At 34.8% G+C, this 16,585-nt stretch overlaps 1 protein-coding gene across 1 annotated transcript in view; it reads right to left on the bottom strand.

Moving 5' to 3' along the window:
- Nucleotides 1-1,675: 1,675 nt before the first annotated feature.
- mtbp (MDM2 binding protein) overlaps nucleotides 1,676-16,585 on the bottom strand; it is a 35,490-nt gene continuing 20,580 nt past the window's right edge. Inside the window, exons 15-22 of the mRNA XM_051132050.1 lie at nucleotides 14,031-14,118; nucleotides 13,680-13,838; nucleotides 11,821-11,916; nucleotides 11,454-11,705; nucleotides 8,600-8,795; nucleotides 5,341-5,454; nucleotides 2,545-2,610; nucleotides 1,676-2,409 (exon numbers count right to left, since the gene is read on the bottom strand). Of these exons, the coding sequence (XP_050988007.1) occupies nucleotides 2,371-2,409; nucleotides 2,545-2,610; nucleotides 5,341-5,454; nucleotides 8,600-8,795; nucleotides 11,454-11,705; nucleotides 11,821-11,916; nucleotides 13,680-13,838; nucleotides 14,031-14,118 (1,010 nt within the window). The 3' untranslated portion in view covers nucleotides 1,676-2,370. The remainder of the gene's footprint in view (nucleotides 2,410-2,544; nucleotides 2,611-5,340; nucleotides 5,455-8,599; nucleotides 8,796-11,453; nucleotides 11,706-11,820; nucleotides 11,917-13,679; nucleotides 13,839-14,030; nucleotides 14,119-16,585) is intronic.

Here is a 16,585-nt window from a genome sequence, read left to right as displayed (position 1 = left end):
TTTCAAGTTTGCGGTCATCTCTGTTGCATGTGCAGCTTTTCCTACCCAATTTCTTCCTTCCAGTCAACTTTGCATTTAATATGCTTTGATACAGCACTCTGTAAACAGCCACCTCTTTCAGTAATGACAATGATTGTCTTCTGGATCATTGCCAAGTCAGCAGTCTTCCCCATTATTGCAGTTTCAAAGAACAAGAGAGACCCAGAATTTATGAGTTTATATGGTAAATGAAAAATACCGGTCCATCCAGGGATGGACATTTAATGAAACTCAAATGTAAATATTATATTTTGAGATGCTGGATTTTTGACTTTCATAAACTATAAGCTCTAATCATCAAAATTAAAAAAAAAAATATATATAACTTTTGAAATGTTTCACTTTACATGTAACAAATCTAGAATATATGAAAGTTTCAGTTTTTGAAATGTTACAAAAAAAAAAAATTTTTTTTTCACTATATTCTAATTTTCTGAAATGCACCTGCATATTGGTGGCACGTTGGACAAAAAGACAGCGTGCCAATTTTCAGGGCAATCAGACTAACGTGTGTAGTTACAGCCATGTTCATGATTTTTCCCCCGTGTAGCAAATCTCATTCCATTCTAGAGTTATAGCAGTTTTAGTGAAAGTGTAACCACACACATTGAACATTTTTGCATCCTATTCCGACCAACAATGGAACTTTAATTTGGTTTTGACAACTTTTGCTAATCAGACCTTTAAAGAAATTTTGTGCACTGGTGTGGTTCTGATTGGGCAAAAAACATAGGACTAGTTTGCAAAAGTAGGATTTGTGAAAAATTCAAAATGGAGGAAACATTTTCATGCAGAAAATGAAATCGGAGACAGCCGTTTTGTTTGTCTTGAGCTAAGGATTCCAATAACAGAAGATACTTGAGTCAAGCTTTGCTACATTTTACAGCCTCAGCTGCTGCCATTTTGAGCATTTCTGCATGATGTTTTAGCAGTCAGGTGGCACAAGTTGGAGCTCTCAAAAGAAGTTATTACCAGTTATTACAAGTTGGAAGTGAGTCACTTCAAGTATTCTGGCTTGGAACAACATGAGGGTGACTAAATGATGACATTTTTTAGTGAACTATTTTTTTTTCTTTACATAAAGGAATTTTTCTTTACAAGTGCTACAGTACACACATCCAGGAGCGACACAAGGTTTGACCGCCTCTTCCGTATTTCACTCATCATTTGTTCTACTGTTTAGGAATAATGTTATTCACACTTCCTCATTTTCAGCTCAAGTTTCAATAAATGGTTACTGGGGAGGAAGTTTCAAGTTCTAAAAACTACAGTGTATTTTCATACAATGAACTCTTTTGACAAGTTCAAGGAAATTTTGATTCTTCTTGATATGAATGCTTTTATATCAAGACGTCAGCTTGGAGAACAAAGTGAGCTGTTTAAACACTGTAGAAAAGAGTTTGAAAACAAGTCTAAAGTTTAATAGAGTTTACTCACACAGATCAAAATACTGACTCAAAGCTTGGGAAAAATGGAGTATCACAATGTATCAATAAACTAAAACCCTATTAAAAACATCTGTTCTATTCACCATATGAACTGGAGCAGCTCTGCTGATAAGCAGCGAGTGAGTTCAGATTGCATATTGCCTTGGAGGGCTCTCAGGGTTGCCAATGTAATGTGCAGCCCCCTCCCTCCTTTCCCATCACCCCTCTGGGCACCCAGGAGCGAGAACAATGGCCCTGTGTGGGACTGGAATGTGTCCGGCGACTTTGCCAAACGAGACACCCTCAACCTTCTCTGGGCGAGGAGTGCCACGGAGCAGTTGCTCTTTATGACCTCAACCCAACGTGACCTTCTGATCTCAACACAGCAGTCATTTTAGGGCAAACTACTTGCAGCGGTAGCCTGTGTGGGATCAATGAACAAGAAAAGATGAGGTAATCACAGAGGGAATGATGAGGTTTTGGAAAAACGGTTGAAACTCTCATGTGTTCTTTGTTTCATGCTCGAGTGGTGATTTGAGCGAACTGATTACTGAAATACGATCTGGAGAGAAACGCCCTCCGACTGATTTTCATGATGCAAAACAGCGTTTCTCAGAAAACGTGGGGCCATGTTTGGCTGTTGCTTGTCAGAGTCAGATAGTCAGTTGAGCATTCAAGATATTTCTTTTCTAGTGAAAACACCATATAAAACCAAATAAAATATTTTTAATACATTATAATATCACAAACACAAAAAATATATATAGAAATAAATATGTACATGACTCCTGTCAGGAACTGTTCTGTATTTAGCGCTGTGAGAAGTTCCATCCATTCACTTTGTAGCATCATGTTGTTTGTTCTTCTGCAGGTTTACCTTCAACGTTTCCAACTTAAAATGAAGTCATCTTTTAGATGATTTCTCCACAACCCAATCAATCACCTGTGGATGAGAACAGCGCATGCATAAAAACATTTTACATTCAAAAACAAATAACTCAAAATGAAACAACACAGTTGTGATTTGTCTTTTTTCATCAACTCGGGTTCTCTCAAAACGCTGATGTGCGTGCTTCACCTGTTTGGCATTGTTACTGGCTGCCTTCTTCATTTCCTCATGAAGACCACGTGAGGTTTTCAGATCCTGTTGTAAAACAAACACAGGTCATTGAGGCATAACAGCTCAGAGAAGAGCATTGTGCAAACTAAACTTTGCTAATGCTTTATTACATTTGTGCACACACATTCAAAGGTTTGGGGTCAGTATGATTTTTTTTTTTTTCTTTAAAGGAGAACTCCACTTCCAGAACAACAATTTACAAATAATTTACTCACCCCTGTGTCACCCAAGATGTTCATGTCTTTCTGTCTTCAGTCGTAAAGAAATTATGGTTTTTGAGGAAAGCATTTCAGGATTTTTCGGCATATAATGGACTTCACTGGTGCCCCGAATTTGAACTTCCAAAATGCAGTTTAAATGCAGCTTCAAAGGGCTCTAAATGATCCCATTCGAGGAAGAAGGGTCTTATCTAGCGAAACGATCGGTCATTGTTTTCGAAAAATAAAAATTTGTATACTTTAAGCACAAAAGCTTGTGTAGCACAGGCTCTGGGATGTACGTCCACGGGTCGTTCTTTAACGATTAGTTCATTATGAACAAATCTTTAATGTGACTCGGGAAGAACGAGTCGTCTCGGGAAGTGATTCCGTTCAGTCGCGCATGCGCAACATCCTATTAGGTTCTGTACTGGAATTAGTTCACCTGTTTCGAGTCTTCGGGTTTTCCGAGTCGTTCGTTCATCTTATGGGGCTGTCACGTGATGCTGATTTTGCTAAAATGAACGAAATGACTCTAAAAAAAAGATTTGTTCATTTTGCTGAATGGGACTCAAAGGTCAGACTTGCTAAAATGATCCAAACTTCCCATCACTACTACGAATCACATCTAAGTTCATCGTCTGTGTACTCCAGCTCAAAAAGGTAGAGAATGGTGAAAAACTTGATGTTATTTTCTCCTACAACTTCAGAATCGTCCAACATCGTTGTACCTTTTTGTTTGTAAACAGTGTTTGACTTACTTGCACTTTCTTAGTCTTTAGCCTTCACTTTGTAAACACTGGGTTTGTGGTTCCGCCTACGTTCCGCATGACCTTTCGACATGATTCAATAGCACATGAACATGCATCCCAGAGCTACACAAGCTTTTGTGCTTAAAGCATACAAATTTTTATCTTCCAAAAAAAAAAAAAAAAAGACTGATTGTTTCGCTAGATAAGACCCTTCTTCCTCGTCCGGGATTGTTTAGTGCCCTTTGAAGCCGCATTTAAACTACATTTTGGAAGTTCAAAATCGGGGCACCAATGAAGTTCATTATACGGAGAAAAATGCTAAAATGCTTACCTCAAAAAACATAATTTCTTAATGACTGAAGACAGAAAGACATGAGCATCTTGGATGACAAGTGGGTGAGTAAATTATTTGTGAATTGTTGTTCTGGAAGTGGACTTCTCCTTTAAGAAATAAATACTTTATAAATAAATACTTTCAGCAAGGATGCATTAAACGGATCAAAAGTGACTGTAAAGACATTTAGATTATTACAAGGTTGTAAAATTAACAAAAAAAAATCTGTTTTCATAAAAATATTAAGCAAAACAACTGTTTTAAACATTGATAATATAATAAATGTTACTTGGGCAACACATTTGCAAATTACAATGGTTTCTGAAGGATCGTGTGACACTAAAAACTGCTAAATGGCTGCTAAAAATTCAGCTTTGCCATAAACATAAATTACATTTTAAAACATTCAAATAGCAGATTTTATTAATACATAGTTATATTCCCTGAAAAAGTCTTAAAAAAAAAAAAAAAAAAAAAAAAACAACCCTGAAATGTTTATATGGTAATGTATACAAATGCTCTACTACATTCATAAATGTGTTTTGAGTTTGACTAGCATATTGTTATAGGTAAATAAAGTGAAAATATGGATAGATTTTTCATATTTTCATCTGAATAAAAACATTAATAAGCTTAAAGGGATAGTTCACCCAAAAATGAAAATTCTGTCAATAATTACTCACCCTCATGTTGTTCCAGACCTTCGTTCATCTTGGGAACACACATTATAATATTTTTGATTAAATCCGAGAGCTTTCTGAGCCTACATAGACAGCAACGCAACTGACACGTTCAAGGCCCAGAAAGGTAGTAAGAACATCATTAAAATCATCCATGTGACATGTGGTTCAACTTTAATTATTTTATGCAGCTACAAGGATACTTTTTGCGTGCAAAGAAAACAAAAATAATGTCTATTAATAATTTCATCATTTTTCGATGGAGGAGCGGTGTTATTTTTGATCAAAAATATCTTAATTTGTGTTCCAAAGATAAACGAAGGCATGAGAAAATATATATTTTTGGGTGAACTCTCCCTTTGTAAAATCACAAGCATGTCTATTCAGTATCCATTGACTTGACTTGTCCTGATGAACAAAACTGAAACCGTGCTGGTAAGTGAAGGCTAGCCTGTCATTATACTGGCCATTTATATACTGAAGTCTTAAAGGCAGAGACAGCCTGTATACATTGAGTAAATTATGAATGATTTTGGTGCACATTTTGACTAAAACAACTTCAGGGAAAAATAGTAAGGTGCTATAAAAGAGTGAATGCTCGCTGAATGCTTTAGGAACAAAGCGAATTGAAACAAGTTTCTTGAACTAAGTTTTTGCTCCCCTGTCATGGATAAATGATGTAGATAACATCAATCGGTAGCGTTTACGCAGCATATTTTGAGAGCTTCAAAGATGTCCTAAAGGCAGGACAGCAGGGTGCGAGGGAAAGAGGCAGAATGATTCGTACCCACCTTCAGATAAAACTTTGATATGTCAAACAGTCTTTGACTGCAGGCTTCAAAGCACTTGTGCTCACTGCTGATCCCGTGTTTATTGAGCGTCTTAGCAACCACCTCCCTCAGCATCTGAAGCAGAAACAACGGATGAGAACCATGCACAATCACGAAACTACTGCACTCACAGACCTCACACATAAAGACATGACATTTGCTGATGACTGTAGTAGTGAACTCACGGAATACAGTAAAAGGTTTAAGGTTTTGAATGGGTTGAGAGCTGTTCTGCCTTCTTCCACGGCTCTCTGGAATACTTGATTTTGACTGGTCAAATGCAGCATTCAGATATTCTGAAATGATGACCCTTACACTGCATATTTGACCGTAGTCCCTGGCAACCAATTTTCTACAAAGCTGCACCATTTTTATGCCTCTCTTAGCGCCTAAAAGGATAGTTCACCCAAAAATGAAAATTCTGTCAGTAATCACTCTCTCTCATGTTGTTCCAAAACCATAAGACCTTTGTTCATCTTCGGAACACAAATTAAGATATTTTTGATGAAATCCGAGAGCTTTCAGACCCTGCAAACGGAGAGCAACAGTAGTAAGGACATTGTTAAAATAGTCCATGTTATATCTGTAGTTCAACCTTAATTTTATGAAGTTTTTAGAAAATACGCATCAAAGACTGTCAGGGAAGAGAAGAAATTGTTGAATAAAGATATTTTTGTTTTCTTTGGGCACAAAAAGTATTTTTGTAGCTTCATAAAATTAAGGTTGAACCCATGTCACATGGACTATTTTAACAATGTTATTAACTTTCTGGGCCTTGAACGTGTCTGCTGCTTTGCTGTTTATGCAGGGCCAGAAAGCTCTTGGATTTCATAAAAAATATCTTAATTTGTGTTCTGAAGATGAACGAAGGTCTTACGGGTTTGGAACGACATGAGGGTGAGTAATTAATGACAGATTTTCATTTTTGGGTGAACTATCCTTTAAAATCAATATTTCAAATCCATTGCGAGTTCATAACTCACAATTCTGAGAAAAAAAGAATTGCGAGAAAAAAAAAGCACTTACAATTTTTCTCAGAATTGCGTGATATAAACTTGCAAGTTATAAAGTCAGACAAACTCACAATTCTGAGAAATACAGTCAAAATTTTGAGATATAACCTCCCAATTTTGACTTTTTTCTCAGATTTGAGAGTTTATATCTTGAAATTGTGACTTTTTTTTCTCAGAATTGCAAGTTTATCTTGCAATTATTTCGCAATTATCTTGCAATTGCGAGTTAAGTTAGAATTGCGGGATATAAACTTGCAATTCTGAGAAGTCTTTTTCCCCCCTTAAAACTGAACTTTATAACTCACAATTACGAATTTATAGCTCACAATTTTGAGAATAAAAAGGTCAGAATTGCAAGATACAAACTCACAATTGTGTAAAACATCTTAATTGCGAGATACAGACTTGCAATTGCAAGAAAAAGTCATAATTGTGATAAACTGGCAGCTGCAAGAGAAAGTCAGAATTGTAATATACTCGCAATTGCAAGAAATGTTCGAAATGCGAGATACTAACTCGCAATTACGAGGAAAAAAGTCCTTTGAAAAAGTCAGACTTTTATCTCACAATTATTATTTTATTTTATTTTTTATTTATTTTTTTTTCGCAGTTAACTTGCAATTCTGAGAAAAAAAAGAATTGATAAACTCACAATTGGAAAAAAAAAAGTCAGAATTGTGAGAAAAAGTCAGAATTGTGAGATACAAACTCGCAATTACGAGGAAAAAATTCCTTTGAAAAAGTCTGACTTTTATCTTACAACTATGATTTTTTTTTTTCCCACAGTTAACTTGCAATTCTGAAGAAAAAGAATTGTGATAAACTCGCAATTGAAAAAAAAAAGTCAGAATTGTGAGAAAAGTCAGCATTGCGATAAACTCGCAATTGCGAGAAAAAATTCAGAACTGAGAATTCTTTTTCCCCCCTTAAAACTGAACTTTATAACTCACAATTACAAATTTATAGCTCAAAATTTTGAGAATAAAAAGGTCAGAATTGCAAGATATAAACTCACAATTGTGTAAAACACATCTGAACTGCGACATACAGACTTGCAATTGTGAGAAAAAGTCATAATTGAGATAAACTGGCAGCTGCAAGAGAAAATCAGAATTGCAAGACACAAACTCACTATTCTGAAAGTCAGAATTGTGATATACTCGCAATTGCAAGAAATGTTAGAAATGCGAGATACAAACTCGCAATTACTAGGAAAAAAGCCCTTTGAAAAAGTCAGACTTTTATCTCACAATTATTTTTTTTATTTTATTTAAATTATTATTATTATTATTATTTATTTATTTTTTTTCGCAGTTAACTTGCAATTCTGAGAAAAAAAAAAAAAAAGAATTGATAAACTCGCAATTGGAAAAAAAAAAAGTCAGAATTGTGAGAAAAAAAGTCAGAATTGCGATAAACTCGCAATTGAAAAAAAAAGTCAGAATTGCAAGAAAAAGTCAGAATTGTGAGATACAAACTTTTTGAGATACAAACTTTTTCAAAGGAAAAAATTCCTTTGAAAAAGTCTGACTTTTTATCTTACAATTATGATTTTTTTTTTTTTTTTTTCACAGTTAACTTGCAATTCTGAGAAAAAAAGAATTGTGATAAACTAGCAATTGAAAAAAAAAAAAGAGTCAGAATTGTGGGAAAAGTCAGCATTGCGATAAACTCGCAATTGCGAGAAAAAATTCAGAATTGCAAGATACAAACCCACAATTACGAGAAAGTCAGAATTGTGAGTTTTTAACTCACAGTTTTGAGAAAAAAGTCAGAATAGCACAATACAAACTCACAATTGCGAAAAAAAAAAAAGTCAATTGCGAGTTTTTATCTCGCAATTCTGACTTTACAACTCAGAACTGCAAGTATGTATCCGGCAATTCTGACTTTTTTCTCACAATTCACAATTACGAATTTTCAAGTCAGAATTCCGAGATAAATCTTTCTTTCCTTGCAACTGCGAGTTTATTTAAAAGTTGCAATAACCTTTATTTTTTTTATTCAGTGGCACAACGGGCTTCCATAAATATGAGATTTAAAAAAAAAAAAAAAAAAAAAAACACTATTCTTATCTCACATGATAAACAAAATGATAGCAATATGTATTATGCATTACTAATGCATTCCTCATGCAGATTTTACCCCAAATCTCCGCAGAAAATGTGAAAATATACATTTTTCAGTACCTGATCATTAGCACTTACCCTGGTGTGTTTCTGGGAGCGGGACTCGGTCTGGGTCTGACTGGGTTTTTGACTGGGTGAGGGGTCGGCAACCGAAGCAGAACGTCTAGCCAGACCTGAGCTGGAACGAGAGTGGGCTGCTTGCTGCCGTAGAGCCCCCACTGCTGGGTGAGTACCACCTGCACCCAGAGATTCAGAGCTCTCTGATTTACAGAACCTGAGAAAGGGATTTTAACAAGGGATGAGGTGGATAGTGTAAGATATTGCTTCTCTGAGATCATCAATCCCACAATCTCACTTTGTAACTCACATCAAAACTCTAATCGAAATGACTTGATGTGACGGCCTACTTAAGCACTGAAGCACACACTTCTACCTCTTTTTCCTCTAGACATCTCAGCTCCAGCACTCTCTTTCTAAGCCCGTTTAATAAGAAAATACTCAGTTCCAGGATTTTTTTTTATCCTTGAACATAAATTTCCAGAGTTGTGCTTTTAGTTCCTGATGATGTGACACCGCTGTGGTAATTTCAGAGCACAGCAAAGAGATGATGATGATAAGCCTTAAAATTAATGTGGCCCCTCGAGTTCTGCAGTAGGTCAGCGTTTAAAAAGAAGTCAATAACCTCATGTCCTGACAACACATCATCTAACACACGCTGGGCTTCTGTGGAAGCAACGAAGGCCAAACATCAGACATTTGATCACTGCCATATGTGAAGCACATTTAGAGAGGGTCTACGTGATTTCAGCTTAAAATGCTGGAAATGGTAAGACTTTGACATTCATTGCAGTGCTTCTCAGTAATTTTCACTGCTCATTTCACCCTTTGACAAGGCCATCAAGCACAGATCTATATTCAATTTGGGTGCGAGTGACGTATGGCGCATTCAAACGCATGTAAAGTGGAGGGACGGAGGGGCAGAGGAAGGCAATGATGAGCAGGCAGTACTAAAATGAGCCACAAGGGAGAATCAATGAACTGACAGCTTTAGAAAATTAACCTAACTGGAGCAACATTAGTTTGAATGTCTAATCGAACATCCCTCTTCTGACAAGTGGTGTGTAATGATGGGTCGACTTATTTGAATACTGGCAAATTGAATATCACTACAACAGACTGGCCTTGAAACACCCTTGATGATAATAAAAAAGATTAAGAGTAAGAATATTAATTTATATTAATTACGCATAAAATTAGCATATTAGCATATGATTTCCACGATGTATAAAACGTGGCGGAATTGCAGAATCCAGCCATGAAAATGGAATTTAATAACACAGAATGTCACGAAATTTACACTTTAGATGGAGAAATCAAAACTAATTAAATATGAATCCTGCATGTTCAACATATCTCTGTGTGAATGAACGGCGCTGAAGTGTTTTCAGCCTCTGCCGCCTCAAAATATGAGTAAATAAATCCATAAACTCTAGAACTCCTCTGAGAGTCACTTCATGAGCATTTTACAGTTTCTTTTGAGAAGAACTATCGTCATATCATATACAAACAGAAACTTAAAGGTCTTCATAACAACCCATCAAAATAAAAGTTTGGTTTAACTTGAAGAAACTGTGACAGAAATATATGAATGTAATGATGATACTACTACTTTTAATAAAAATATTTCTTTTAAAAGTAATATTTACCAGAAAATTATTTACCAGAATTTATTTAGCAGAATAATGCAAATACACAACACAGAATTTACAAAAAAAAAAAGAAAGAAAGAAAATAATTATTATTTTGTAGAAAATCAATTAATTAGAGCTTTTGTTTATTCAAATTTAACCATTGGAACAGAATCCTAAAAATTAACTGAAAACAGAATGTGGTAAAAATAATAGGGTCTTAATTTCATTTTTGTTAAACTTTTAATAAATTACCATTAAATATTATAAGTTTCATGATTTCAACTAATCAGGCCATTAAAACAAAGAACAGAAAAACAAACTTTTAAAATGGAAAAAAAGGAATTCTGAAAAAAAATAAAATAAATAATAATAATAAAACGGAATTTGAGAAAAAATTAAGCTGATTTCATAGAGCCCTAACATTAGTATATTAGTAAGTTTCACGATTTCAATTAATCATCCATGAAAAAGTCTAGAAAAATTAAAACAGAAAAATCCATTAAAATTAAAATGGAAAAAACAGGAACTTGAAAAAGTAAAATAAAATGGAATTTGGAAAATTAAACTGATTTCATAGGGCCCTAATATTAGTATGATTTCTGAAGAATCATGTTACACTTAATACTGTAGCAATGGCTCCTAAAAATTCTGCTTTGCAACACAGGAATAAAATACACTTTTAAATATATTCAAATAGAAAACAGTTATTCTAAAAAGGAATAATATTTCACAATATTACCCTTTATACTGTATTTCTAATAAATTAAATGCTTTGTTGAATCTTTAAAATATTTACTTTATTAATATAACACTAAAATGAACTTATTAAAACTAAAAACTAAATTAATTTATTAAAACTAAAAATTAAAACTAAAATAAATGGTGATTACTAGTAACTTTCTGCTTTCTAAAGACCGATCAGAAATCATGAGATGAGTGGCAAATTTAGTAAATCAGAAACTTTTTGTTTTACATTTTTATTCTTTGTCCACAAACCCCCTGCACTGTAATGAGAGAATAAATTATATAAAACACTGCAAATAAAACAGGTAAAACTGCTTTAATTTTGATGCAATATAAAGGACCTGAAAAGCTAATGCATCCAATTTAATGCCTGACCTGCTACCTGATGCAAAAAATATATAATATATACAATACCCCAAGAAGACCTGTGGCCATCTATACATAAGAAAAAGCCATGAGATGACCCTTCATCATTAGTATGCATGAAGTGTTCTCACCTCTTGTGTGGCTGGAGGTCTGGCTCGCGGGAGCGGCGTTTGAGGCGGGGCGGCTCGCTGTGCAGAGATTCACCATCGGGCACGCTGCCCGGTTCAGACAGCACGGCTGGGGAGGGTGCAGGACTGAGGGCGAATGGCACAGGGCAGGGCTCCTTACAGCATGTACTCTGGGTTTCGTATCTTATTAGACGAGACTGCAGCCTCACAAAGCCACGGTCTCGCTCAAGGGCCTTACGCTCATCCAGACAGAACCTGAAACACGCCCAGAGAATACTTGAGAAGATGGAGGAGGAATTAGAGAGAAGAGATTGCAAAATGGATGGGTTTTTATATAGAGACACACAAACGCACGCGTACACACACTTACTCTATTCCATGGTAGTGGGATCGGGCAGCTTTTGAGAAAGGAAGATTGGTCACCTTCCTTGGTGTGAGGTCAGGAGACAACTGAAATGCATGTTCACTACACAAACAGCAAAAACAAACCACATTTAGAGACATTCAGTTCAGGAGTAAATATGTTTACATACACCTTACAGAATCTCCAAAATGTTAATTATTTTAGCAAAATAAGAGGGATCAATTTTTTATTTAGTACTGACCTGAATAAGATATTTCACATAAAACACATATAGTCCACAATAGAAAATTCTAAGTTCAAAAGTTTACATACGCTTGATTTTTAATACCGTGTTGTTACCTGATCCACAGCTATGTTTGTTTTTATTTTTTTAGTGATAGTTGTTCTTGAGTCCCTTGTTTCCCACAAAAAATGGTCCCACAAATTCTTTGGTTTTTCAGCATTTTTGTGTAATTGAACCCTTTTCCAACAATCACTATGATTTCGACATCTATCTTTTTACACTACAGCTACTACAGAAGGTTCAAACGCTCACGTTCAAATGCTTTAGAAGGAAACACAATGCATGCATGCAAGGAAAAACAAAGAGCTGGGGGTGAAAACTTTTGGAATTTTAAGATCAGAGTAGATTTAACTTAATTTGTCTTCTGGGAAACATGTAAGTATCTTCTGTAGCTTCTGAAGGGCAGAACTAAGTGAAAAAATATATACATTTAGGCAAAATAAGAAAAATGTACACATTTTCATTCTGTTCAAAAGTTTAATGCATCGCTTTTCCTTCTGGAGCATCAGTGAGTGTTTGAACCTTCTGTAATAGTTGCATAAGAGTCCCTCAGTTGTTTTCAGGGTGAAAAGATGGATCTCAAAATCATACAGTCATTGTTGGAAAGGGTTCAAATACACAAAAAATGCTGAAAAAAAAACAAAAACAAATAATCTGTGGGACCTTTTCTAAGGAACAGCAGGCAGATTAACTGTTCAGGACAAACAAGAGACTCATGAACAACTATCACTAAACAAAAAAAAACAAACAAACAAACAAACAAAACTGGATTATTCAGGTAACAACACAGTATTAAGAATCAATTGTATGTAAACTTTTGAACAAGGTAATTTTTATAAATTCAACTATTATTTTTACTTGTATACTATATGTAAACGTCTTTTACTGTATGTGAAAAATCATATTCAGGCCAGTACTAAATAAAAAATAACATGCATTTTGTATGATCCCTCTTATTTTGGTAAAATAATGAACATTTTGCAGATTCTGCAAAGTGTATGTAAACTTTTCACTTCAGCTGTACAGACTGAGTGTTTCTGGTAGAGGGCAAGTTATGTGGAAAATCTTCACAATCTATTCTTTTTTCTCTAAAAAAAGAAAATGTTTTCAGTATTATTTTTATCTCTAGTACATAACTAGTTCATAACCTCCATTTTAATAATCACAATAGGGCCACCAAAAATAAATGAAAAATTCTGTCATCAGTAATGACCCTGATGTTGTTCCAAATGCCTTTTCTTTTCTTTTTTTTTTTTTTTAAATCCTAAACCGCCACATTGATTTTTATTGAACATTCTTCAAAAATTTCACCTATTGTGTTCCAAAGAATAAAGTGAGTCATACAGGCTTTCAAACGGCGTAAGGGTGAATAAATAAAGTACTTGGGGCTGAACTATCCCTTTATGACCAGTGCAAGCAGAAAATAAAAAACAGTTGTAAAACTTGAAAGATGTTTTAAAACTTTCTACCATGTTCACGCATGCTCCATCATTGTCTAGAGGGACTTGAATTGCAGTTTTAATAAGCTAGACGGAAAAAGTCATTAAGAGACATCATGTCAGACACTGTGTATATGACCAACCCTCTAAGCACTGGCAGCGGCTGTAGTTCCCCGCTAGGCAGTCCATCAGGGGTGAAGTGTTTGAGCAGTTCTCTGGCATCCAGCAGTGTAGAACTTCCCCTCTGGCTATCTTTAGGCCCCATCAGACTCTCAGAGGAACCACTGCTGAACAGCCTGCACCTGTGGATGACACTGAAATTTATTCAACCAACCACAAATTTACTATTCTAAGCACTGAACCAACACACAAGCTATTTCCCATCTGATACACTGTTTTGAGACTCATTAAGTCCTCGACAAAAACAATAACTGAAGGCTCCCAGACACGGTAATGAGTTTTCAGATAAGGTGATACAGTACCAGATGGTTTACCTGGATCTTTGTCGGGCTCTCTGTATGTTCTCATAGTTTTGTAGGACGCTCCTCTCTGGCCATTCTGTGCGAGCACAATGTTTCACATCTTTGATAGGAAATGTAATGGTTAGAAAGATCAACAGGTTGAGTAAATAAGTTCACCTTAATAATTGGGAACACTATGTACACTAAAGATGCAAAATATATTGCCTCATTACTCAAATAGGACCTACCATATCTTTCATTCACATAGGCACAAGTGTTTCTAATCAAACTCTCCAATATTTTACCACATATTTACCTGTAATTTTGTATCTGAGTTAATACCATATTACTAATGCGACATTTAGCCTAGTGTTTGTTCCATGTATTACATTAGTTAGTTTTATGGGCAAAAATCAGTCTATTAACAATAGTAGGGCCCTATGAAAACATAGACAGAATCCTGTCATGGATTTTCCCAATTTTATCTCAATAAATCAAAAGTAGGTCAGTACACTTTAATCAAAATGCAACATGGACTAGTGTCTGTGAATATTACGCCACAAAAAACTATTTAAATATAATTCCTGCACATTCTGCCTGTCTCTGTGTGAATGAATGCCGCAGACATGTGACTTTATTTACTACACATATATTGAAGCGTGGGTGACGTTGGCGGTATTTTCAGCCTCTGCCGCCTCAATCTATGGGTACATGAACACATAAACAATCTCTAGAACTGCTCTGAGAGTCACTTCATGAACATATTACAGTTTCTTTTCGGTTTAACTTGAAGAAACTGTGACAGAAATATGCTACGTAATGCTACGTAATGATGGTACTGGCACTAATAAAACTATTATTAAAGCATTTTTAAGGAATATTTACCAGAATTTATTTCCCAGAAAAAGACTGGAGATTTAACTAATTAATTAGACTAATTAATTACGGAAAAAAATAAATGAGTTAAAATTATTAACGCATTTAACACACTTGTTTCACCCTAGACGTGGGTCTTCTGACATTTCATAAAGTTGATTGATGACAAATATGAGGCAGGGCAACAACTCAGAACCTCAGGAACCTAGAGAACAAAGTTAGAATGTCCCTAAAATTCAAGATATAGGGCAAAAATGCCCTTGTTTGAGTTTTTACCTCATACTTACATTATATAGTTGAGTAATATCACACGAGCAATAAGTGCAATATCATACAAGTGCAAATGTGATACAAATCTTATACAGCAGTTATTAGAGAAGTTAATAGTGTGATATTTTAGACACAATGTTGTCTGTTTTGCTCAGTTTTGCCAATGATAATATAAAGACAAAGCAGAACTGTTCGTCTCTGAGCAACACAGACCTGCAATTCATTTCTTAATTCACATTTTGAACGAACTGGGTGAACCATTAGGCTCGTTGGATTTAAAGCAGCGCTGCACAGACTGATTGGTGTATAACATCAAAGTACTGCGAGAGTAATTCAAAAGCACGCAGAGTCGTCTGCTCTCTAATTGCTCTTGCAGTACTTTGATGTCAAACACTGATCGATCTAATAGTGATGATCTGCTTCAAGACGAACAAACATAATGAACCAATGGACAATTCATAAAAAGAACCATTTACTTCACTCCTGAATGAATCAGCCATTTGAACAAATCAAATGAATGAATAAATGACTTGATGACTTAATCATTTACCACCATTTACTGGCAGTTTTAGTTTATTATTAAGAGTATCATTTCATTAAAGAAATAATTTCATATTTTCATAGTAATAATAATAATATTAAAAATAAAAATAATTAAAGATATAGTTCACCCACACAAAAATGAACATTTTGCCATTATTTACTCTCCCTTTTGGTTCTAAAGAGTATATGTAATACATTTTATGTTGAAATAGGGCCGGGGGGCTAAATCGATAACGGTAATTATTGCGATAACAAGAGTTCGATAAATGTTCGATATAATGTTTACGCAGTGAAGGCGCAACAAAAGAGCGCTAGTCATTTAAAACGCGCCACTCAGACCGTTTATCTGCTTGGATCAAAGTTCAAACGGTGGCACGGTGCAAACGTACTAGAGCAGATGCATTCACTCACTCATGAGTCTCGGTCAATAAACAGCGCTGTGTGATCCCGTGTGAAGTGCTTGAATTCAGTGAAGAACAAAAATGACTGTTTAAAGTCACTGTTTAAAGTTAAAGCTACAAATCAGCATAATTTACCATAGGTTTACTAAAGTAGCACTAACTGCACTGTGATACTGTGTCAAAAATGTGGGTATATTTGTGTCAAATTTTATTATATTATTAATGTAGACACATACTAAATGTATTGAAAATACGTAATGGAAAAATGCATTTATGCATTTATACTACATGTATTTAGACTACCATTTTTCTTACAAATACCTACAAATATTTTTGTTATTATCTGTTCTTATCGTGAACTATGAATGATACTATGGAAGAGCAATAGTTAATTAAAAAAAAAAAAAAAATCATCAGAATAATTACATTTCACCATATATAAAAATGAGGTTGCTACAATTTTTACAGAAATTATTGATTTTGATAATGAACAAATCT

Source organism: Labeo rohita, chromosome 16, assembly GCF_022985175.1.
Source record: "Labeo rohita strain BAU-BD-2019 chromosome 16, IGBB_LRoh.1.0, whole genome shotgun sequence".
Taxonomy (NCBI): domain Eukaryota; kingdom Metazoa; phylum Chordata; class Actinopteri; order Cypriniformes; family Cyprinidae; genus Labeo; species Labeo rohita.
Note: the sequence above shows the minus strand (reverse complement) of the source record. Positions and strands in the feature narration are given on the sequence as shown.